Here is a 26,109-nt window from a genome sequence, read left to right on the forward strand (position 1 = left end):
ACGGATGACAGTGATTGTGAGCCTGCTAAACATAGTTCAAAACTTTGATGGTGCTGGCACCATGAAAGAAAACGGCTACCAATCTCAGATGTATCTGTACATATTTATAAATTAAAACAAATGACCTGCATCAGCACTGTGACTTAGCAGACACTTTTCTCCAAAGCGATTCACCCCTGTGGTCATGGCAGGCGGATGCTCTACCGACTGAGATATCCAGCCACACGTTATGATGCCTCTGGAATGTCTTCTGACACTGTGTTGACAACATCTGCCGCCTGCTGCCACTATTCTGCCTTTCTGACCCTGGTAATGCCCACGCCGTGCCCACCAATTAAACCTTTACATTTTTCAACGTGGTCCATCAGGATCTCCGTCTCACATTCCAAAAAGTCCATTTCTTCCCTCTTTCCCCCTTCCGAGCCATCATGGAAATTATATGATGAATATTTATTATAGGCGTTCACCTGACCTTTTATGGCCACCATAAGGGCGTGGCAAGGCGCTCCCTCCCGTGCGCCCACTTTAGAGTTGATTCTGATTTATGAACGGAAACAGGCGTAAGACGGGCGTGCGCATGCTTCGGAAAGTCGGAAAGTTTTTGTGTGAGTTTCCCATTTTTCCTTACGTACGCCACCTGTAGTCTGCTTTGCTACACACAGTTTGATAAATGAGGCCCCTGGTCTGATGTGAACCCATTTGGTGAGACCTTTTTCTTCTTCACATTATTGGTCAGTCCAACCAAAGCCCTAAAACAGTCCCATGCTGAACCAAAGTTATTGTTGCTAAGCTTGACTTCAGCTTTTTGTTCTTGTTTTTCCTGTGGCTGTTGACAAGTTCCACCAGATGAGGGAAAACCAGGTCCACAGGGTTGAGTCTGAGCAGGTAGCCTCTGGAGTGTCTGATCGTAATAGGTTCAGATGTCGTCAGCAGCCCCAGGTGACATGCGGACACCAACACTACCGGTCAAAGGATCGTACACAGATCCATGTCACTATACCCTAAACCTCAGTATACATAAAAGAAATTTATTGGAAAACTACTGCTTAGTTTAGACAAGAATATCGTTCCAGGTTTTGAAGATTTTACTTCAGGTAATTCAGTAAATTACTGTGATGAGTTTAACAAACTTCTGCCTGCATGCTGGTTAGAATATGTCGTTTCATATCACATTTATCTCTATAATGAACCTCTAGTCCAACATGTAGGTGTGGGTGCTTCCTGCATGTGAGTGCAATGATATTTGATATTTCCTAACTTGTGTTTTTACACTCACAGATGTCACTTAAAACAGCGCAGCATGTCAGACACCAGGGCAAACACAACCCCCCTCAGGCCGGAACCTGATTGTTCGTCCCTGGTGGGGCAAGTCCAGGGATTAGCTCCTGGCTCAGGGGCAGTGTTGCTCCCCCTTTCATTCCCTGTGCCCAGTGGGCCTTATCACCATCAATCTGACACCCTGTTTATCTGACTCTGCAGCCAGATCTGCTGGCCTCGGAGAAACATAGACAAAGAGCATGGATCATCAGCACTTTGATTGTGGTGGTCCAAATGGCCATGACTCTCTGTGGCCCCAGTTTTCCCAGCATCCCTCTGTCTCCATGCTCTCCATGCAGAGTTTAGTCCCAGTCCCAGAGCCTGGAAAGCCAACGTGAGGCCCACCACTCTGTGTCCGTTTCCTCACGTCTTATATCAAGCTGTTTCCTTAACTTCAGTCATTTGTGTTTCAGTGGAGGACTTTTCCATGTAGATTAGTTTGTTGGGACAAATTTTTAATTTTTTTATTTTACTGTCACGATTCCCCAAACCACCCCACCCCCCATCACTCACCCCTCCCGAGTTGCCTTATTATACCAGTCACCAGGGGCTTACCAGCAAGCGTAAATCTGGAGTTTACTACCACCACCTGATTGATCGTTGTGCCAGTTTATCCCCAAAGAGGAAGAAGGAAGGATATTTCCATTATGGCCTCTTTTAAGCTGGATTTTCTTCCTGAGATGATGGTGGACCATTGCTCTCTGAATTCCAGTCCTGTGTAAGTAACTCCAACCAGCTTTGTACCGTCATGTTGACTTGTTGATGATTTGCTGTTGAAAAGGTGGAATTTTAGTTTACATTTGACCATACAATCCTGCAACTGTTTGTCTAGATGATAAATGGTCTAAGTTGAACTTTTAGTTGAGTCATTCTTTCTTTGGCTGGCTGGTTTCAGTCCTAACTTGTATCTTTAGAGTTAAAAAAGGTTCTTTGGAAACAGCTCTGTTCTTGCTGAAGTCTTTCAGTGTGTTTATTAATTATAAATTCTCTTTTCCATGTAAATGAAGACACATTTTTTTTAAATGCTGATGTGATATTAAAGAGATTTGGTATCATCATTTAGAATGATATTAGATTTCTGGAGCAAACTCATCACCATCAACCTAATCCTCACAGTGCAGAAAAAAAACCTCAGCCCTGAAAACAGCTACATCTAGAAAATTCACGGGAAATTAAATGAATCCCAAAGAAAAAATGAAGATGTGATGGTGAATGTGGTTTAAGCTGCAGATGTTCATACGGTGCCTCATGTTGCTCTGCTAATCTCCTTCATGACAGCTTCCTGTAAACACACAGACTTCTCTGACACCACATTTTACAAAAATTTATGAAACTTTGTCATAATTCAACAATAGTATTTATGGCATATGGGAAATGGCTCTTTATCAGCTGCATAACTTTTCCAGTTAATTCAGTTTCTGCAGAACAGAATTCAGACATATCTTTAAAAACAATCGTCTCAGGGAGAGTGTACTGTGCAATACATATGGGTGTGTATACCTGTGTGAATGTAGATGTATGTGAAATCTAATTCATTACAGTGCTTTTCATTGTTTTTTAATCGAGCACCATAAATGATTACATCCTTCAATTTCGTTGTACTTGTACAACAATAAAGTCGTTCTGATTCTGATCCGTCAGGATAATTATGGTTGGTCGCTTGAATTAAATTCCATGCAGTTGAATTAGATTGTCAGTTCCAACACACACTTCTGGTCCATTTATACAGGAGCTGATTAAATATATGTTAAAATGTCTTGATGTGATCATGTAGATGGCTTCAGTACACCAGATCCTTCAAGAGGTTTGTCATTCTAAAGGCTCAAACTTTGGAAAACTGAGCTGACTAGTTGGAGTTGATAATCAGGTTTTTCTGTTTGATAATGACATTACTGATCCCTCTCTGTAACTTCAACTGCTTTAAAGTTTCCCTGTTAATTTTCTGCTGTAGAAAGAACGTTGTGGCACCAGATCTGGTTAACAGAGAGGGAGTTGTAAGCTGCTCCAGATCCAACGTGCACAGTTTCCATCTTCCATCTTCCTACATTGTGTCTGAATGATCATTATTACTGACTAAATAATACGGCTGGATCTTTCCCTCTTCATTATTTGACATTACTCTTAGTTTTTTGACTTAATTAAAACCAAATGAATGTTCGTGACGTAATGTGCTGGTAAAATAGTGACAGAAATAAAATTAAGTTTAATATGAAACTCAAAAACATGATTAAAGCTCCAGTTTACTCGGAGGGAACAGCTTGTCCTCCTGTCATCAGATTTTATTTGAAAGTTCACTTTCTGCTGACACAGCACACTATTGTGTGTGTGGGTGTGGGTGGGTGTATGTGTGCATGAAAGTAATTTTAACAGAACTCTCTTATTTATTTTTATTTAATTGGGAAAGATCAAGTGAATGAACATCAGTATCAAAAAGCATGATATAAACATGCATACATAGCAAAGAATGTTAATTTTCGTCTGTGGTGCCAAAGCAGGTAAGAAGATGGAATAACAACATCGTACAAAAAGAGATAAAACAATAAAATACAGCACAGGCAAAACAAGAATTAAAGATAATCACATTTTAGTATTCCCAGAATTTACCTCCTTCTACTGACAGGACAGCTGGTCCAGATTTGGTCTAAACGTCTCCTGTTCTGGTGGCCCTGATACCACCATCAGACTTCTGTTTAAAATAATAATTAAGAGGAGGAACAAGGATTTCCTGTTCTGTTGTTTGTTGCAGCAGAGCTGAAGAAGCCTCTGTCAGAACACACTACTTTTTGGTGTGTGAAGGGGTGCAGTGTTGTGTAATGCTTACCATCTTGTCATCTTGTTTGTTTAAGACATGTTCCTTAGTCAGACCAATAGTGGACTTTTAAAATCCATCTAAACATGTTAGACTGAAATCATATAAACTCAAAGCCAGACCAACACACAGATTTTTTTAACCAACCAGAAAAATGTGTGTAATAATTGAGCTGAAATCATTCCCACATTCTTCTGTTTCTTTTGTCAGAAATTAGGACTCATTTAGACTTAATTTCAACTCTCCCTTAATAAAATAATTTCCAGACCGTCTCTCTGCTCTAATAAATCCTGATTTTAGAACTGCAGCATCACCTAACAAAAATCACTGTTCAGGTAATTTAAAGACGACATCTGTGCAGATACTTCAGCTGGACCTTCATGAACCATGATCTCCTGCGGAGGAAACTAGAAATCTTACATTTTTCCCACAGTCCTTCCTGTGAAGGTATACTGGGACGAGGATTGTGGAGTAATTCAAAAGGCAGATTGAACCATAGCATGACTCATCTAAGCCTTGTAATGGAAAATTTTATATACATGCACTTTGTATTGTTACAAAACCTTGTCTTGTGTTTTACTGAGGAAGGAGGATGACTTGTACCCAGATAAGAATTGAGTGAGCTTCATTTACTAACATTTCTTTGAAACAGAGGACTAATGATTTGTCTTGATGTGATCAGCTCATGCTAGTTTATATAAACCAATGCCAAATGTATCTGTTCAGACTTGCACAGCCAAAATGTCTTTGACTGCTGATTTCTCATTGCGGATCAGCTCTTATTAAAAATACTTTGTTTGATTCTCACTTAGTGTGTGATCTTTGATAAATAAGATTCCACAACAGCCTGTAACCATAGTGACTGGAACTGATGGTGCTGACAGATGCTGCAAAGCAGATTAAACTCTCCACCACTGACTGATAGAATATAACACCTCTTGGATATTGAAGGATCTGAGCTACCTCCAGAAGTCTTCTCTGTTCTTTTCTTCTAGATGCTTCTATGTGTTGCATTTCCAGTCCAGTCTGTTTTCCAGCTGAACTCTGAGGCACTGGTATTCCTCTACCACCTCCACCTCTTCAACAATGTTTTGTTTACTTTTTCTTTCTATCTTTTTAATTTGTCCTGTCCAGATTGTAGCAGCAGAATGATGGTCTGTCTGCTGTGTTGCTTTGCCTAGGGAAGCTTTATGGGTATAGGGCTCCTCTTGGTAATCTCATTTTAAATTTAAATTATTGTTTATTTATTTTTTTATTTTGAATTGCAGAATTTAAATAAAACTGCTGGACCTGACCGGAGGGGACCAATAAAAAAAGGAGAAGCGTGAACAGAAATTAAGGAGAGTAGAAAAAAGAAAGACTCTTCAGTCCAAACAAACACCAGACAACCAACTGCTACACCTGCACAGAAACAGAATAGATAATTTGTCTCAGAGAGATATGTCAGTGAGTTCTGGAGGAAAAGTAATCCATCATCAGCATAAAGACTTATCTTATGTTCTATATTTTTGGCATGGATTCCTTTAATCTCTTTATTTTGTCTTATGGCAGCAGCTAGGGGTTCAATAAAAATAGCAAAGAGTGATGGAGAAAGCGGGCAGCCCTGTCTGGTTCCTCTCTGCAAACAGAAGCTTGGAGAGGTTTGATCATTGGTCTTCACACATTCATTTGGGTTGTTATATAATATTTTTAACCAGTCTATGAAAGATGACCCAAACCCAAATTTGTTTAATCTTGTAAATAAAAATTTCCAGTTTACTCGGTCAAATGCTTTTTCTGCGTCTAAAGAAATGACTGTGGATTCCAGATTATGTAGAGTAGAATAATCTATGATGTTAATTAATCTATGTGTGTTAGTAGAGGAATGTCTACCTTTAATAAAGCCTGTTTGGTCAGGATGTATTATTAGAGGGGATATTTTTTTCTATTCTTCTGGCCAAAGCTTTGCTGATTATTTTGAGATCTACATTTATTAATGAAATTGGACGGTAACTGAATGAAGTGTCGGGTCTTTACCTGGTTTTAATAGTAGAGTAATATTAGCTAGGTTCATATTTGAAGGTATTTTTTGTTTTTCCTTTATTTGTAATATCATATTGTAGAAAGTGGATGCCAGCATTGTCCAGAACTCTTTGTAGAATTCTGCTGGATAACCTGCTGGGAACATCTGGAACAGGTGTTTTATTGTTGGGCGTATGCTGGAGAGCTTCATGGAGTTCAATGACTTAAAGAGGTAAATCAAAGGACATTTTATTTTCTTGTTTTAATTTTGGAAGATTGATTTTACTAAAAAATTGATCAATGTTCTCATCAGCAGCATTTAGTTGTGATTTATATAAAGTTTTATAGAATTCTCTAGAAGTCTTATTTATCTTGTCAGGGTCGTGGCTGATGTTTCCTTCTGGATCTCTGACTGGATGTTGCTGTTTTCTCCTTGTTTGTTTTTAACTGATTAACCAGGAACCTTCCAGATTTGTTTCCATGTTCAAAGTTCTCCAAACGAAGTCTTTGCACCAAGAATTGTGTTTTTTTTTTTATCTATTATTTTGTTAAGTTCAAGTTTAGCTTTCCTTATATCGTTCAGTGTGTGTTCTTCTGGGGAGACATGGTAAGCGTCCTCTAAGGATTTAATTCTGAGTTCTAACTCTGAAATTCTCAAAGTTTCCTTCTTTTTCTTATGAGAAGAAAAGGAAATTATTTTCCCTCTCATTACTGTTTTTCCTGCTTCCCAAAGAACACACGCTGAAGTTTCTGGCAAGTCGTTGTTTTCTAGATATAAGGACCATTCTCTTTTGAAGTAGCTGATAAACTCAGGATCTTTAAGTAATGATGTTTTTTTTTTTTTTTGTTTTGTTTTTTGTTGGTTTTTTTTTTGTTCTTTTTTTTACAATGCACAGTTTTTTTTTTATTGAATTTTAGTTTAGGCAAAACAAAATGATAAAATTTACAATACTGTGAGGTATGTTACACACAACAATCCCCACACCAACCACTCTCCAGTTTCACACATATACATACCTTATGTGACAGAAAGCCAACTGGTAAAGGAAGACCAAACACAATCATATTGATGAAGTTTATCTAATTGTACATAAGTCACTTTTTCATAAGAGGTCAATTTAACCATCGTCGTCAACCCCTCCTCGTATGGAGGTGGATGTTTTTGCCGCCAGTGTCTTAACAGAATCCATTTAGCAGTGGTAAGAGTCGAAATTATCCGTCTCTTTTCATGGGGCGAAAAGTGAGAATCCAGATGTTCTGTGGTTGAGCCGAGCACAGACAGTTTGGGGGAAATATCTTCTGTCCAGTGTACTAAAAATGACCTCCATAATGTTTTTCCACCAGTCCTGAAGTGCTGGACAGCTCCAGAGTATGTAGAATTGAAGCACCCTGACCATTACATCTCCAGCAAGTGTCCATGGGTATCAAATTCCACTCGTGTAGTTGTTGTGGTGTTTGCTGCCATCTGTGAACTATCTTTAATTGAATAAACCTGCTGCCTATTTCTTTGTACATGGTATTAATATTATAAAGACACGATTTCCATTCATCTGAAGATATGTCCTCCGCCAGGTCTTCAGCCCAATATCCTTTAGCTTTAGAAAGAGGATCAGCTAATTGCTTTTGCAGTAAGTGGTAAATCTTAGATGTAATACCTTTACTAGATGATGATCTAGAAAGCAGTACTTCCACAGGACTACTCGTAGGGCAACAGAGGGGGCTTCCTAGCCATTTAGATAAAGAACTGCGCATTTGGACATATCTCCAGAACTGGTTACGTGGTAGATTATATTTACTAACAATCTGATCAAAGCTTAGAAATTGTTTGGTCTCACGATCAAATAAGTGACATATATAAAGGATGCCGGTTTTACGCCACTGTGCCCAATCAACTGGTGTCCCATCAATTAGGATTTTCTTATTATTCCATAAAGGAGCTGAAGGTGATTTTATAAAATCCCAGCGGCCTTCTCTGTGTAATTTACACCACATTGATTTTGCAGTTGCAATTATAGGATGATTAAGTTTGTGGGACCGAATAACTTCAGCCAAGGAGAAAGTCTGTTATTTACCACTGTCTCTATTTGAAACCAAAAGGGTTTGTCTGGGGCACTAGGCAGCCATGATCTTAGCTGCTTCACAGTCATTGCCCAGTAATGCCATTTGAAGTTAGGCAGGGAAAACCCCCCTCTCTTTACACACATTTGAAGCTTTCTAAGACTAAGGCGGTGTGGTGAATTTCCCCAAAGAAAATGTCGAATTAAAGCATCCAGTTCCTTAAAGTATGAATCTTGAATGTGTAATGGTATATTAGGTATCAGATAATAAATCACTGGTGCAGTTATCATCTTAATACAGTTAATATTCCCCATAATGAGAGATGTATTCTGGACCATCTACCAAAGTCTATTTTTAGTTTTTCAAGTATTGGTATTATGTTCACTTTAACCATTTTAGTATAGTCAGAGGTAATTTGTACACCCAAGTATCTAAAACCATTTGAGGACCACCAAAATTTCCACTGTTTAAACAAAGTAGAGGGGAAGTGACCTGGCATTGCATCTGATTTGTCCCAATTACCCACAATATCCTGATAATAATGTAAAATCATCTATGCATTTTAACAGGGCTGGAATAGACTTTTCAGGTTGTGTTAAGAATACCAGCATGTCGTCTGCATATAATAAAAGTTTATGATGATTTTTTTCCCACAGTAATGCCATTAACTTCTGTGTTGTTTCTCAGTTTTTGTGCTAAAGGTTCTATGGCAATCACAAACAGTCCAGGGGTAAGTGGGTAACCTTGTCTAGCACGAGGTCTGCCTCTTCTCCCTGGCCGCATGAAGTATTTCTTCCTTATCCCGGTAGTGGAGCAGGTTAACCATAACGGGCCGCGGTCGCTCCTTCTCTCCTCGGCCACATCCTGGCGGGCCAGTAGGGACACGGTGCGCTCACTGCATCTCCAGCATTTGAAACTTCGGGTCCAAGTCCAACATCACGGGGATCTCTCCTTGTAGAAAAGCGATCACATCGTTTCCTTCTGTAGATTCAAGTAGGCCAAGTATCTTTATGTTACAATGCCGTCCTCTATTGTTTAGATCTTAGGACGGGCCCTGACTGTGGTTTGTACTTATGCACCAAGCAGCAGTTCATAGTACCCACCCTTTTTGGAGTCCTTGGAAGGGGTGCTGCAGAGCACTCTTCTGGGGACTCCCTCATTTTGCTGTGAGACTTTAATGCTCACGTGGGCAATGACAGTGAGACCTGTAGGGGCGTGATTAGAAGGAATGCCCCCCCCCCCCAATCTAAATCCGAGTGGTGTTTTGTTGTTGGACATCTGTGCTCGTCATGGATTGTCCATAACAAACACCTTGTTCAGGCATAAGAGTGTCCACATGTGCACTTGGCACCAGGACACTCTAGGCCACAGTTCGATGATCAACTTTGTTGTATCGTCGGACTTGGAACCTCATGCCTTAGACACTCAGGTGAATAGAGGGGCAGAGCTGTCAACTGATCACCACCTGGTGGTGAGTTGGCTCAGATGGTACAGGTGGATGCTGGCATGCCCAAACAATTTGTGAGGGTCTGCTGGGAACATCTGACGGAGTCTCCTGTCAGAAAGACTTTCAACTCCCATCTCTGGCAGAGCTTCAACCATGTCCCAGGTGAGGGATGGTTAACATGAGGGGTGAGGGTGAGGGATGGTTAACATGAGGGGACATTGAGTCCGAGTGGGCTGTGTTCCATGCGTCTATTGTTGAGGCGGCCAGCCGCAGCTGTGGCTGTAAGGTCGTTGGTATCTGTCATGGCAGTAACCCCCAACTAATTGGTGAACACCAGCAGGTGCTGGAGATGATGCTGGGTATGATGCTTTGACACTGGGGGGATGATGCATAGAATGATGCTTGTGGAAGATGCTGGAAGATAAAGCTGGGAGTGATGCTTTAATTGATGCTGGGGAGCTGATGCTTGGGATGATGCTGGGTATGATGCTACTAAAATTAAAACTGCTATGAAACAATAATTTCATATATCCTTACTTTAAAAATAAATAAAAACTTAGGCTACACCTTGTGCTTTCATCTGTTTTGGTCCATGTACTGAAAAATCCAACAGTGGAGATGATTCATACCTATTAAAATAAATAAATAAATAAATGAACGCACACACACACACACACAAAGAGTGTTGATCATTACTTTAACTTTGGTTTTATGAAAGGACAGGATTCAGCCAGAATGCATAATTATCATGCTTTCACCTGATGAAAGCATGACTTCAAACATGTTTTCCGCTGGGGCAGAGGGGGGGTCTATGGCGTTTTTGGTCGCTGCATGAAGGAGTCCTCAAGGAAAATAGGTTGGGAACCACTGGTTTAGAAGATTACTAATGATATTTCTCTCCTGCTTTGTTTCTATCTGTGTAAAACTCCGGATTAAATAAATGGTAGATGAATCTGAACTAAACAGAGATGTTTGATTGGCTATAAACTCTGCAGGATTCTTTCTTTTTTTCCTCTCCATCACTGCAGTAAAAGACAATCAGTTTCCAGGTGATGTCTAAAAATGTGTCTTGTTATCACTTGGTCAGTGAGCGTGTTTCATTCACCAGATCATTTTAACTGTGTGAATGAGGTTCTGGTGTGTAATTGTGATACCAAAATGTAGAATGGTTTCTGAAGTGAAAACAAGTAATCTAACGTAGGTACCGTCAACACATTCAGGATAAATAACGTTTAGGTTGTGATGAAGGAGTGCTCGGCCCATCCTGTGCATGCCCATCTGAACATGCATGTTTGCTCTTTAACTTTTGAGACTCTGGAGGCAAAAACTGTTTCTAATGTCTCTTCTGTTTTTTTTTTGTTTGTTTGTTTGTTTGTTTGTTTTTTTTTTTGTTTGTTTTTTTCATTCTGACTTATTCTGTTAGGAAAAAGAACAACCTCAGCTGAATGGTTTCATTGTCTAATGGAGGGAGTTTGGATCATTTGTGTGAAAATAATTGATTATTCCATCTTATTGACATGTTTATTTTTGCAGTACCATAAGCAGGAAAGTCATTCCAGAGCCTCAGTCAGAACCTCGTGACCTTCCTCTACACATTTTATTTATAAATGTCGGTATTTATAAATGGGGTAGCATGGCTCAGTGGGAAGAGTGGTCATCCTGTAGCCCAAGGGTTGCCAGTTTGATACCGGTCTGGAGAGCTTATGTTGAGGTGTCCCTGAGCAAGACACCCAACCCTTAATTGCTCTTGATGGGTCGTGGTTGAGCCCCTTGCATGGCAGCTTCTGCCATCTGTGTGTGTGAATGTGATATATATGTAAAGCTCTTTGGGTAAAAGCGCTATATAAGTACAGACTATTTTACCATTTATACAGAAGACAGTGAGGGAACACAATAATAATAATAATAGATTAGATTTATATAGCGCTTTTCTAGGCACCCAAAGCACTTTACATTGTGTATCCATTATTCATTCAGTCCTCATTCATACCTGGTGATGGAAGCTACATGTGTAGCCACAGCTGCCCCGGGGCAGACTGACGGAAACGTGGCCAGTCTGACCACCACTGAACATTCATAACCACATTCATACACCAGCAATGCCAACATTGGAGGCAAGGAGGGTAAAGTGTCTCACCCAAGGACACAACAACACTTGACTGGGGGACTGGGAATTGGACTGCCAATCTTCCAATTATTGGACAACCTGCTCTACCACCTGAGCCACTGCTGCTGTAATAGAACAAGATGCAAGCATACCAGAAGTAACTGGAGTAAAGGACAAAAAGAAAGGCTGGTATCTGTGCCAAGCCACATACAGAGTGTAAGGAAAATGAGCAAAACATTAATCAGCATACACACTAAAAATAGAGCTGCTGCAGAGGTGACAAGCTGTTCCAGATTAATCAGAAACTGATGGGATTTTTCTTCTTTGCAACAACAATACCAAATTTGAGGGCCTGTTGTAATCACGGAGGGAGAGAGAACGAGTGGTCAGAGCAACCAAAGATTGCAAGAAGCGTGTTGAGGGGTAGTTTAGTCTTATAAGTATTTTAAGACAAAACTACATATATTCGTATATTATATTAGTCAGTTATGTAAAAGTTTAGAGTTTAGGACAGGGCCAAAATAGGTACCCCAATGTCAGTGACATGCAGTGAATTTCATGGCTGGTGAGGCATTGATTTACAATTACAAGAACTGAAAAGAGGATCTTATTTCAATATTCATTCAACAACATGCAACTACTGGTAATGCTTCATATCCCATCAGCATTCCTCTTTCAGTTACTCACACACTCACTGTTATCAACTCTGAAGTGAGAAAAGTAGCTATTGGCTGTCCTAAAAGTCGCTAGAAGTCGCTACATGACGTCTACATCATCTAATGTGCATAATAGCCTGGTACATATAGCTGTAATGGAGGCTGCCGTGGAGAGGAATGTCGTGGAAAAGGCAAAAATTGATGAAAAGACAAGATAAAAATGTTTAAAAAGACAAAATTAATAAAAATAAAACAAATTCTTTGGTTAATATTTTCTTTTTTTGTAGTTTAATTTTATTATGTGTAGGTTACTAATTAGGAGTCTGCAACATTTCACAACACTTTAACTTTCTAAATGTTTTCCTCCATACTCTTCATTAACAGACATTAATATCTGACGATAAGCCAGCGCGGGATCTTTCAGCAGCAGCTTTGTACGTTTCATTTTCAGCCTGGTCATGAAACAGAGGTGATCATCTCCTGCTCTGAATGCAGCTGCTGCTGCTGCGTGAAGCCTCTTCTGATTGCTTCTGGACAGGGGAGGGGCCTGCCCAGCACCCATTCCTCATTGAGAAGAATAAACTACGTTCATATACATCAGTCTCCAGAAACAACCAGAAAAAGTCACCAGATTTATCGCTAGTCGCTCTTTTGAAAAAAAAAGTGCTAGCTAAATATAGGTCGCTACAAGGTGGCTAAGTTGGCAACACACACACACACACCGTGTTGGTGTGTAAGTGCGCCCCCTTGAGGTGAGGCAGAGTACTGTTTGCCTCACCTGCTGACTTTTTTCTGCACTTTATTGTACGATAAACAGGAATATTTCTCTCACAAATACATTAAAGACATTACACAGACTGTAGACAGTCATGGTGTATAACAAATATTTCTGTAAAGTTCATATTGGTGAGATGCTGAGGAACAGAAACGGGCATGTGTCATTCAACCCAGTTTGTATTGGATCGCAGTCAGAGTTGAGGCACAGCTCGCCCGTGCCTTCACCGGTGTTTCTGCCCTGGATTTGATCGGGAAATACTCAAATTCAGCTGTTTTTACTTAATAGCCTGTCAAAAACATGTTAGAGTCATACTGAAAATGCATTTAACAAAGATCAGTGAAAAATATTAATATTTATTTTGTGTATTTTTTTTTTACTTTATCATGACAGGTGAGGCATTGCCTGCCTCTCCTGACCGCACATCACTGCCCAATGACCTGACACCTGTGCTGCACCTGTTACTCAGAGGCTGAGGAAAAGATTTTGTTCAGCTTAGACTTAGAGACGAGTAAGTGATGGACAACTTTAAACTGGATAAGCTGGACAGAAGTGACCACAACAGAGAATGAAGGTTTCCTGTAATTGAGTGAAATAACTAAACTGACCCCAACATACAGGTCTTTAATAAGTGCCAAGCCATTGTTTGTCCAGTTCGAAAACAATGCATCCATCAGGCCTGGTTTGAAGGAGAGGTTGGTAATATAGGGGCATAGGTGGATCTTTCAGAGAGACCTAACACAGATTTAATTTGCCTCACAAATTTTAAGGACTTATGAAGAATCAGTCAGTTTAAAAGAATGTAGTGGGTGGGTTGAAGTTGGAGAATAGCATAGCAGAGAGGGAAGCCCCAGAGTGCAACAGAGCAATGGATGACTCAGTGTAAGGCTAGCTCGAGGAAGGTCACTATTGCCTCCAGTAGTGAAGATATGGTTTAAAAAACCCAGGCCCTTACATTGCAGGCCCAGTAATAATGATGTAAGACAGTGAGGCTGAGGCCCCCATCTGCAGTGGGCTTCTGCAAGTGTAATTTGGCAATACGAGACCTGTAAGCCCAGATAAAAGGCATAATGATAGAGGATATCTTTTTTAAAGTAGGAAATCAGGTATATGGCCACATTTTGGAAAGTATGAAAGAATTTAGGGAGTATCTCCATCCTAATAATATTAATATGTCCAATTAGGGACAGAGGAAGGAGTTTCCATTTCTCTATAATGACTTTTAGCATGTTTCTCAGATTTGGAAAGTTGAACTTGAACAGGAACTTTGGATTCCTTGGGATTGTGATGCCAAAAAAGATAAAGTGATCTTTGATCATTTTGAATGGTAGGTTGGCAAGAAAAGCTGGGTCGTGGTTGTTGGACAGGGGCATGTATTCACATTTTTCCCGATTGATTGTGCAACTCAAGAGATGGCCAAATTTGCTGATGTTCTTATATCTGATAGGTCAGATATAGGAACAGTTCCAGTTTTTATCCCGCCTATTTGTCGACTAGTTCTGATAGCAATGACTATGGGCTTGAGTGCGAGAGCAAAAAGCAAGGGGAACAGGCAACAACTTTGCCTCATATCTCGATACAAGAATGGAGGGGATCTGTCAAGATTGGTCAGAACATAGGATCTTGGAGAGACATACAGCATCTCAATCAAAGCCATAATCCTCTCGCCAAACTTTCTGAGAGCTGCAAACATGTATCTCCATTCAGTTTGGTCAAATGCCTGATGGGCATACAGAGAAATAACTGCTGAATTTGGTGCACCGTTAATAGACATGACATTTAACAGCCAGCGCGTGTTCAAAAATAGGAATCTTTTTGGACAAAACCAGACTGTTAAGGGTGGTTGAATGTGCCAGTGTGTTTAATGAGTCACATCTTTTGCAATGATCTTTTGGTTGCTGTTTAATAGGATTAAAGGGTGATAACAAGCAACATAAGTTACAGCCCTGTCTTTTTTTTATAAGAAGACAGATATTTGCATTGTGCATGGTTTTGGGAAAAGACCCTGTCCTGACAGAGCAATTTACCACCCGGTGTAGTAGTCGGGTGACTACATGAGCTCTGTAGAATTCTATTCTAAACCCATCAGGGCCACATTCCTTACTGCTTGGGAAAGAGTGGATGGCAGACTTGACTTGAGTGTGAAGTCAGAGTCAGAGCCCAATGATCAAACTTCTCCAGGCTTCTGTTTGCAGAGAGGCACCAGACCCACTTTCTCCCTCACTTTTTGCTGTTTTTATTGAACCCTTACCAGCTGCCATAAAACAAAATAAAGAAATGAAATAAATATATACAAAAAATAATGAACCAAAGTAATAAATCCTTCCGTCAATAATTCTTAGCTAACAAGTTACAATATATCTCCAAATGGCTTAAACCTATGGATCTGGATGAACCATGATTAGATGTGGAGCAAGAATTGTGTGAGGATCTAGTTACCTCTGACCTGCCATTCATCATCTCAGCCAGTTTACACCCATCTGGAACAGCCCTGACATCCTACAAAACAAAAAGATGATCGCCCTGTGAAGGACTGGGAACCTGTCCAGGGTGTACTCTGCCTTTTGCCTGCTAATTGCTGGGACAGGCTCCAGCTTCCCCGTGACTCGAATTGGACCAAGTGGTATGAAAAATGGATGGATGGATGATTAAATTCACTCATCAACTTAAATCTACTATACCTCAACCATTTAACTTGTGACTACCCATCAGGGTAGCAGAATTCTTGAATCTCAATGCCCCAAAGCTATTATCAAAAATATGTAGACTATTCTCTAAGCTAGAAGATTCAATCTCTCTTTCAATTTTGAAATGGGAGCCTGACTTATTCATTGTTCTGGGGTGGGCTGGGCAGGTATTCTGGGCTCTTGTGCCCAGGGGTGAGCCCCTCTCTTGGGCGTGGAGGGGTCTGTTGGTCTAGGGTCTGGGCCTTCCTGGGTGTACTACCAAGGACTGGACTGGTGCATGCCCTGATGTCTGGTTGATGCTTGACACACTGCAATTCATTGATTGATTAAAAAAAAGTCATGTCCCATGAACTGACATAAAAACAAAGCACAATGGCTCTTTATTTATTTATTTATGTTGGCTTTTGAAGTCTCTGTTAAAAATGGCATCACGAAGCACCGTTCTGTGGACTTCCATTTCAGAATCAGAATACTTTATTAATCCCTTTGGAATTCCTCAGGGAAATTGTGTTTCCAGTACAACCCATCCAAGACTAGACAATAACAACATATAACACAAACAGGGTCTCCAGTCGCAGCAAGTGCAGACGCAGCTGAGCGCGTCCAATCAACCCACCGCCCGGGAGTGGAGGGAGGGGGGAAAAGGTAAAGCCCAGGCAGTGAATCACGGGGAGGTGTATCTGTAGTGGTGTACTTGAGTGTGGTGCGTGTGTGTGCGTAGAAGTGAGCATGTGAACTTTGCCCCAGTTCTCCATCACAGTCTCTGCCGCCTGATGATAGTGGGCATCCTTGGGAGCTGATCCAGGCTAAAATCCATCGCCCGTGAGGAGGGTGGGGGACTGAGCATCCGTCAACAAAACATTCCAGGAAGCTTTTAACCAGCCATCCAAGACCAGTACAGGGAGCCGAATTTGATAACAGCATTTGTTTTGGTTCAGGCCAGAGCTGTTTCGTCTGCCTTGAGTCTCTCAGTGGTCCCACTGGCGACTCCAATCATCCGAATTGTGGGTCAATTTCCATCCAGCCGAGCCGACAACTTCTCCAAGTTGGTGTCCACCTTACGTACAAGCTCAGAGATTGCAACCAGTTTGCCATCCAGAGCTTGAATACCCTCCAGTTTACGATTTAGCTCCTGCAACGCCAAAGTCTGATTCTTCATAGCTCGGCACACACCAGCACAGAAATCCAGCAGCTTGCCAGTGACCTCCGACAGTGTCCGAATTTTGTGATATGCCAGGAAACCGCCCGCTCCAAACAGCAGAAACCCAGTTATCATGAATCCGAATGTATAGATGTCTTCAGCGTCCTCGACAGACAAGATCGACAGACACATGACTTTCCACACTCCCCAGGAATCCATCACATATCCAGCCGAAAACGTTCCACCAGGACAAGCAGGCTCCCCTACACCTGTTTTCCGGTTCAAATAAATTTGGTCGATTGCATTTAGGGACCAACTGATCAAATCCATATTCAAGATTTGAGTTTCGGAAAGAAATGCAGAGAGAGGCTCAGAGAGATGACAGGACAGTAGCAGGGCAGAGTGGGAGAGGGAGGGAGAAGAAAAGCGCTTGCCTCGGTTGAGAGCCGGAAGAAGATTTCCATAGTGCAAATCGTTGAAATGGTTTGAACAAATGGACGGCATTTACAGGCACAGAGCATTAAGCCAGGAAAGAGAGGGAGGGATTGATACAGCAACCTCTCTGCCGGAAGCGATGATGGAGACTGTTGGTAAGTTGTTGATATTCTTTACTTGAAAACGTTTTTCTTTTTGCTTGTGGCTCGGTAGTTTGTCTCTCAAGGTTCTAGAAAAGCCTGCGATCAGTACTTAGGCCAGGCCTATTGTTTGTTTGGTTGGTAGCTGGTTAGCCTTGTTAGCAAGCTAACAGTAGAGCACTTTAGTAATCATCCAGTGTATTCATGTTTATTTTGTGATTTACTGTTGTAGTCTACTGTAGATCCCTGCATTCAAAATGAGTTTGCCAGTGAGCAATCCACCATTGACTCGATTTCCCGCTCTTCCCCGTACCCCCATCGTCTTCTTCAGCAGAACCTCCGCCACCGCCATCAGGTTCTACAATGCCCCAGCGTCTACCAGTGGGTGAAACATTCATTCTAAAATGTGTTTCCCTGTAAGATTATTAATTTGTTTTAGGAAACTATTATAATTCATACACAATGTATGTTTGAGAAGGGCAGCAACATTTGATTGCATTGCCACACTCATGGTTTTATAAGAATAAAGTATTTTCTATTGAGACTAGTGGGGACATAGGTAAATGTAAAAACAAAAATTATCTTAAAAATAGGGATACTGGACTGATTTACTCTAGTAACACAATCCTGTCTGTTGTTGCATTCCAGGCAAGAGGAAAAGGGGGCAGCAGGATCTACCAGCAGTCCTGAAGGAGATGGGGATGAGAGGCTGGTTATGAGCTGTTCCTGGAACATTCCAGAGAAGCAAGGCATCAAGAACTGTAGCTGACTAGACAGTACCAATAACACTGTAGCCTTTAACCAGGACTTGCTGGGAACTTTTGCCCAGCTGGCGCAGATCTGGGGTGGGCACCGTAACCCCGAGTCATCGACATTTATAAGTCAACACTGGACTGATTTAGTTTTTAATTTTGTTTTGTTTTTCAGAATTGTCCAACTTGCACTGTTTTTATTTTGTTTGATCTTAACCTAATTTTTATTTTTACTAAATAAAAGTTTTCTAATGCTTCTTCTATTTCAGTGATTCCTACACTTGGTTTCAGCTGTGTAAAAGTTATATGGCTGAGATGGTTCATGCTAATGTGTTCAGAATTAGCTGAAATCTCAGGTGAATTGTGCTGTGGATTCATTTTTAGAAGTTTAAGAGTAGTGCCCTATAACCATCTCTTTTTAAGTGAACAAATATTGCTGGTAATACATTGACTAAACCCCAAAATAAATAAAAATATGCTAATTAATGAGGTAATCTGACCCTGTAAATATTACACTGAGTAATTAGCTTTTTATTTCACAAGATATGACGAGGGGCAGATTTTAAGACTTTATTTTTTAAAACAAAACAAAACTGGAACTTAACAATGTCATCTGGAAGTCAACACACTGAGATTTTACAAATCAGCAGACTTTATAAAAGTAAAAACATTAATAAAGCACCAAAAGAATGTTAACAGTTTAAAAACAGATTGGTATTATTTCCATGACCACATTTCCACAGCCACTCGTGCCCTTGAAACCATCTTGTTCTAAGTGTCTGCTGATCAGATGAAAGCCGACCAATGTCAGGGAATGGTTTCATGAGCCAGATCTGTGGAGGATAGGCAGAATCTCCCAGTATATAAAAGCCAACATTTGACCCACCAATGTTTTGGCTTAACACTCACGTGTCATGCAAACTCCTGCATATACATTCCGAAGGAGGCCTTTTCCACTCCTTGAAGAATTATGGAACGCCAGCAGTTCTGCATGCTGCCTTGCAGAACTCCTGCACACACTGACACTGAAAAATGTCCAATACTTCTGTAATCATTGTTCGAAGATATTGATATTGATCAATCTCGAAGAAAAACACCCAAAGCACCCATTAAGAACTCTAAAGGAAAACAACCTGTAGGCACTCTGACAGGTGGGATGAAAAATGGGTCTAATAGGACAGACCACACGGTAAAGACAGCAATGGAAATGGACAATGAGAACACCACAACTCCAGTGAACAAGGAGAAAATCTTTTGAAAGTGTGCATGTGGATGGGAAAAAGTGACCACATTCAAGGTGATAGTGTGATTACGTTCGTTTTGTCTATTCCACTTGTAGTTGTAAGAATTCTATTGATAAAAAAAAAGATTTTTTTAGGAGTTGTAATTTCACCTTGACATGTTTTGACTGGAACTGAGTGAAATGTTCAAAACAATACACCATGTAGATTTATCATGTCCAATGAGCCATGGTGTGTTTTTGACTGTTGTCTGCAGCTACAGGAAAGATGTGGTGGAGCCTGCTGCAGGTTGTAATGTAGGCTTATACGATGGACATAACCACTAAGACAAAATACTAAAGAAAAATGTTTCATTGCATTCTTTTCATTCTCTTTGGACAAAACAATAAGAATGAATATACACTTTTTTGTGGTATTACAAACGCAAATCAAGTGTAGACCCACTTTATTTCCACAAACTCTCAATAAGATTCATTGTAGTCACTAAAGAAATTGCTCCACCAAATATGTAGAGGAGGCAGGTAAAGTGTTAAGAGTCATGAATTCATGAGATCTGATGAAGGATGAAGTTAAAACCCTCGTACATGGACTCATCTAAAAATGAAATGGTCTCTGTGTCCATTTGACATATTTTGATCGCATGTTACATGACTGATAAACAGATGTGTTGGACTTACTTTGGTTTTGGCTGCTCTGCTTGTTGACTCCATCTGATCAGGAATTTTTTTAAAGATTTTTTTCGTGTTTATATTTGCAGTGGGAAGAAGATGAACGGGTCTCTAGACCATCCCGACCAACCAGATGTTGACGCTATAAAGATGTTTGTGGGACAGATTCCACGGTCCTGGTCTGAGGAGCAACTTCGAGAACTGTTTGAACCTTATGGAGCAGTTTATGAGATTAATATCCTCCGAGACCGAAGCCAAAGTCCACCACAGAGCAAAGGTCTGCATGCAGCGCGCGCGCACACACACACACACACACACTGATTCCTGTTTATAAAGCAGGGTGAGTAAATTGACCTGTGGAGTGAGAGCCACTATTTCTGCCACACTATGAAGAAACACTAAGTATCATTTCAACTCTACGTGGTATCCTAACTGAAGTTGTCACCTCAGACTTAAAACAAAAAGAAAAAGAAAAAAAGGATAAAAACAGTGTTTGACCAGAAAGAGTTAATTTTATTTTGCCAAGCAATTCTAGAGATGGACAGTTTGAGGTTTTAAGTTCAGAAAGTTCTCATAGTGGTTTTATTAATGTTTCTGAGGTTATGTTCACACTGCAGGCTGAAGTGAACCAAGTCTGATTTTTTGCTCCTATGTGACCTGTATCTGATCTTTTCAGGACAGTCTGAACGAAACAGATCTGATTTTTTCAAATGTGACCCAGACCACATGGATATGTGGTCCTAAATCCGATACGTATCTGATCCTCGGCCATGCAACTTCAGTCTGAATGTCCAGGTTGCATTAATCTGCCATTGTTTATAAACTCTTATCTGTAAAGGCCTCACACCACTCTCCACCACTCCTGGCTGTGACTCCGTACCCACGTTTCTCTGTACAGACGTTGCTGCCACTGCTCCACAAAATGCAATGGCCAAAAATCTGGCTCTCCTCTTTTGTAATCTGCTCCTTAAAAAGACGGCATTGAAAATGTGCTGGCAACGGTTGGACAATAACTTTAAAATTGCGACATATGCTCCGCTGTTATCATCTATGTTTACCTGCGCAAACATGAAGACGTCACACACACACACACAGACACACACACACACACACACTGTCATGTCTTCTACGCATGCGGGACACTTTTGGTGGGCATACGGTTCATACAAGAGATCACATACAAGTCTCATTTAATTGGAAATGGGAACGGACTCAAAAAAATCGGATGTAAAAAAAAAAAATCTGAATTGAGCATTATGCCCTGCAGTGTGAACCTAGCCTAACACACTGTTTTTGTCTCTCATTTTTTCATGGTTAATAATTGTGCAGCACTTTGAGCTACCAAGCTTGTTGTAAATGTGGTTCATAAATAAACTTGAACTTGAACTTAGGATCATTTATCAAATCATTGTGAGAAAGTGTGGGAAGTAAAAAAATTGTAAAAATTATTTTAAGGGGGGAGCAAAAATAGTTGACAGGAACGAATAAATAAAACAACTTCAAAGGAGAACAAAATCTCAATCCAGCAATTTTTAGAAAAAGTATTAAGCTAGCACTGCTAGTTATATTTAAAGTTGAAATACTGTCTAAACTAAACCTATATTACATTAATTAAGACAGACAGAATTAAACTTAAATCAATAAAAACAATAAATCTTTCTTTAAGATTCTAAATCAGGTGCTTTTCATCGCCATATCTCTCCCATTCATTCCAAGGATTTTTGATGGTTACTTTCAGTGTTCCTACAAATGAAGTAGAGGATGACATTGATAATATATCCATTTGTCTCTCTCTCTACCCGACTGTCTCTCTCTTTCTCTCTCTCTGACTCTATGTCTCTCTCTTTGCCCAGTTTCCATCTTCTTACTTTTTTCCGTTTTCTTAGCACAGTGTCACTCTCATCTGTTACAGAAAAACATCCATTAATCGGACAGTATTAATACAATTAATACATTAATACAAAATGGCCTGAAATTAAAGGCAGAATTTCTATACATTTTTGGTTTGCTTTTTTAGAAATGTGAAAAAATACACATCAAATGCAAAATATCTTCAAGAATAGATTTCTGACTAAGTGGACAAAACTGGTGTTAGAAACTGTCGTAGATAAATTCTTTATCAAAAGGGCTTGCTGATATTAAGAGTCTGCAGACAGAGGTCTTAATGATCTTCCTTTATTCGGCCGAACAGGGGGACACCCCTTCAGGATCAAAAGACCACGATCGTCCTTCTGTTACATCTTATATAGCCTGCCTGTTACTATTTCTGTATACACACACAGCCTTTTAGGGCTGACTGGTTGACATCATTTTGATATCATGTTATAATGTCATACTATTAATATTCTGCTTACCAAGGACAGTACACCTGTTGTTTTTCATTACAACTCTGATGTATTAATACTTCCACATTTCCCCCTTTCAAATATTTCAGAGTAATCGGCCCTAAGACGATACTCTGAAACTTACAATAGGGAAACCTTTTTATGCACACTTGTCCACACACGCAGGTCTCAAGCATAACATAGGAGCCGATCTGAACCTCCCGTACGAGGGCGAAAAAAACCCCGAAGGGAGAAAAAATTCCCCCGTGCCCCCCCTCTGGGCGAGCACCGGTAACTTTTGATCTTACTTGACACTCAGGCACGGGTAGGCCAGTGAACCCCTGCAGGAGACCTTCTAAGTACTATGACAGAAATTAATCATACACACACAACAAAGAAATTCCATTACAATCCGTTTTCACAAGGATAACCTATTACAGAAGATTACTGACTACAAAAACCACACGTGAATAACACAAGATAGAGTCTTTTTCCAGTCCGGAGGCAAACAGGAGCATTGGGTCACCAGCCTTCCCTTGTCTGGCTACCGCCCCTTCGTCCAACCGACTGCAGTTTTATTGAGACGTCACAGGTCCAATTCAGTACGGACCAATTGGGCAGCCATGATGACAGAGGTCTGTTACTTGAGACTCGTACTCCATGCTTTCCTCAGGGCGGGAACGATGCACATGCCAAACAAGAAAAGAAGGATCAGAACCAAAGCTGACCCAACTCCCACCTTTATCAACACATTTTTCCAGTCAGCCATTAACTGGTCCAACCAATTAAGAGACCAGTCGCTCTTCCCAGCATGCTCTCGCACCTCCCTCCCCACCCGTATTATCTTGTCCATGGCAGATGTAAAGGAACCATCTGGCGCTGTGTTAGCTGGAATAAAAGTGCAACAGTCCTCCCCTTTTGACATTTGACATATCCCTCCCTTATCTGCCAGAAGCCAATCTAATGCTTGTCTATTTTGTAACGCGAGTCTGCTAGTCTCATGTAACTGTTCTCCTAGTGCACTCAGACCCTCGATGGTATGGTTAAACAACCGCTGCTGATTATAATATATATAATTTATCCAGTTAACATTCTTATTCACAGTGATCCATGGTAATATAGATTCTATGCCGGCCACTACCTCATCCCTGGCCGAAAACTCTACAGGGATGCCTTTAGCGATCCCAATGGCGTCCCGATATACCCCATGGGTGCCTGAGACCTGACGCCTATCCCTATGCAGCGTGCCCTTGTCTTGTTTTAAATTAAGCATGTTTTTGACGCCGTCATATATTACCATGGCTGGCACCTTTAATCGAACAGTAGTACACAATCCTACCCAAAAGGGGGGTAGGGTACTACGTAGCAGGTCGTTTCCGCACAACCAAAAACTATCAGCGACCGCATGTGATTGGTCTCCGAACCAAAACAGGGTTGGAACCGTGATTGACATATTCTGACAGTCCTGATGTGGGGGCTCCGGGTTTTCAAACCATACTGCTTTAGTTATGAAGGGAGAAGGCATACCAGACTCTGGAAACCATGATAGTACCCATGTGACATTACATCTTACCGTCGTGTTTCCCACCATTGTCCCATTTAGCCGGAGGAATCCTCCGCTGGCAAAACACTCGTATGTGGCGTTATAGTCCACCTTGTAGACCGTGGGAGGGGCCATGGCGGTACTTGCCATCTGGTAAGGTTCACACAATTCCTGGATCTTGTAACCCCTATATTTATTCAGGTAACCATGCATCCTCTGGGCCCCATAAAGTAATCTACACTTTATACCACACATTGGGAGCCCGAAGAAAGCATTCGTCGTTGTAGACTTGAACGCTTCTTCTTTACACACTCGGCGTTGTTCCTGGGCACACTCCCAAGAGCTGTACTTGTCTGGGACAACAACCGGAGGGGCTCCAGGCGCCTTTGAGCACCATATGCATTCCTCCGATGTCATTTCCTTTACTGACAGCCAAGCCCAGCGATACCAAGTGTTGGCCATCGCTTCCTTCCATAAGTAATCTTCACTAGGTCTAAACCCTCGTACTTCCGGTTGCCCCTTTACATCCTTGACCTCCCTTCCCTTTAATGTTTTATCATGATAACTATTTACCAAAGTATCTAACCCTTGAGGGGGAAGAGTGAAAGACGCAACCACCTCATTGTCAGGATGGCCATTGATAACCGCGGTGGGCTGCGGTTCAGGTATAGAATCAACTTTATTCACAACAGGGGTGTTATCTGTGGTCTGGTACGAACTTACAATCTTTCCAATCTCCAACAGACCTTCCAGTGTGTTCCATGCAGCAGCCCATACCTGGTCAACCATTAATGATGTTATATGTGCTAAGTGTTCATACCCCAGTCCTCCTGGTACTGGCTGACGGTTACCTATCTCTGCCTGTGGGCTTGCAGCAGCGTTTGCTACAGGATCAACCTTGTCCGGCTCCTGGGCAGGAACCACAGCTAGAGGGGGAGTGGGCCCCTCCTTTACAAAAAGAAATCTCCACTCTTTGGCAGTTGCAGCTGTAGTAACATAAACACTTAACTCTGTATCCAGAGGGTCTAGCCTGGACCCCAAAACCTCTCCTCCCTGAGCACCGCTTTTATCATCCACCCCAGGATTCACTGGAATGTTATGCCCCTCTACATTTTTTCCATTAGTTGATCTTACCCTTCGCCGACGTTGTACCATAAGGGCAACATCTGTCTGAAATACCGAGTCACGGGTAGTGTGTAGACGTGTGCGGGTGCATGCCGGCAAGAGACCTGACTGATAATGGCATTTGGCATGTGGATCGTACTTCCCCTGATCACTGAGGTCGGCGTTCCGTCTTTGAGCTGGCGCCCCTCTGTTCCCTTGAGAAGGCCCTGGTGATGGGACGACGTAGTGGCTGCTGCTTCGGGTCCGGGTTGGCTGACTTGCCCATGTCCACATTACTGTCCCGAACAACAGAAGAAACCACAGGAACTTCAGACACAACATCATCGGGCGACAACTCTGAATCTGCCCTGATAGGACTATCTTTGTCAGATGCATGCCAGGCGATACTTCCCCTTCTGGGGGGCTGGTCATTTGAGAACGCTGCACAATCCGACCAGTCCCCAGGGCCCGTTTTGCAGTTGTTGGTCGTAGTTGCCAACGAACAATGGTTCAGGTGGTGCCAAGCGAAGCTTCCTTCTACCTGGACCGCAGTCGGGGTGGCTCGGACTACCGTGTAGGGACCTCGGCGTCTAGGAGTGTTCCACTTCCTCCGAAATTCCTTGATGTACACCTTATCCCTGGGCACCACTGGACCCGATTCCACCGAGACCTGCTTGGGCTCGTTTGCTTTTTCCTGAAAATAAATTGCTTTATGGATAGCAGACAACTGTTTCATGTAACTGTGCAGCTCCTTCTCCAACTGCTCCAGCGGGGGTCCTTTGAAAGGACCCCGAAACTGGGGGCCCGGCATGGGACGACCTGTTAACATTTCATGAGGAGACAAATGTGTGACCCGATGAGCTTGCATGCGGTAACTCATTAGGGCCAGCGGTAATGCGTCATG

The 26,109-nt window shown here is 41.5% G+C and overlaps 1 protein-coding gene across 4 annotated transcripts in view; it reads left to right on the plus strand.

Moving 5' to 3' along the window:
• The first annotated feature begins 20,319 nt into the window (after nucleotides 1-20,319).
• Nucleotides 20,320-26,109, plus strand: part of celf1 (cugbp, Elav-like family member 1) — a 65,191-nt gene continuing 59,401 nt past the window's right edge. For 3 of the 4 annotated variants that reach the window (XM_041984684.1, XM_041984690.1, XM_041984701.1), the window contains exon 1: nucleotides 20,324-20,511. In XM_041984684.1, the coding sequence (XP_041840618.1) occupies nucleotides 20,334-20,511 (178 nt within the window). In that variant the 5' untranslated portion in view covers nucleotides 20,324-20,333. Of the gene's footprint in view, nucleotides 20,512-26,109 lie in introns of all 4 variants that reach the window. The other variant, XM_041984707.1, reaches the window with a different exon arrangement.

Source organism: Melanotaenia boesemani, chromosome 1, assembly GCF_017639745.1.
Source record: "Melanotaenia boesemani isolate fMelBoe1 chromosome 1, fMelBoe1.pri, whole genome shotgun sequence".
In the NCBI taxonomy this organism is placed as follows: domain Eukaryota; kingdom Metazoa; phylum Chordata; class Actinopteri; order Atheriniformes; family Melanotaeniidae; genus Melanotaenia; species Melanotaenia boesemani.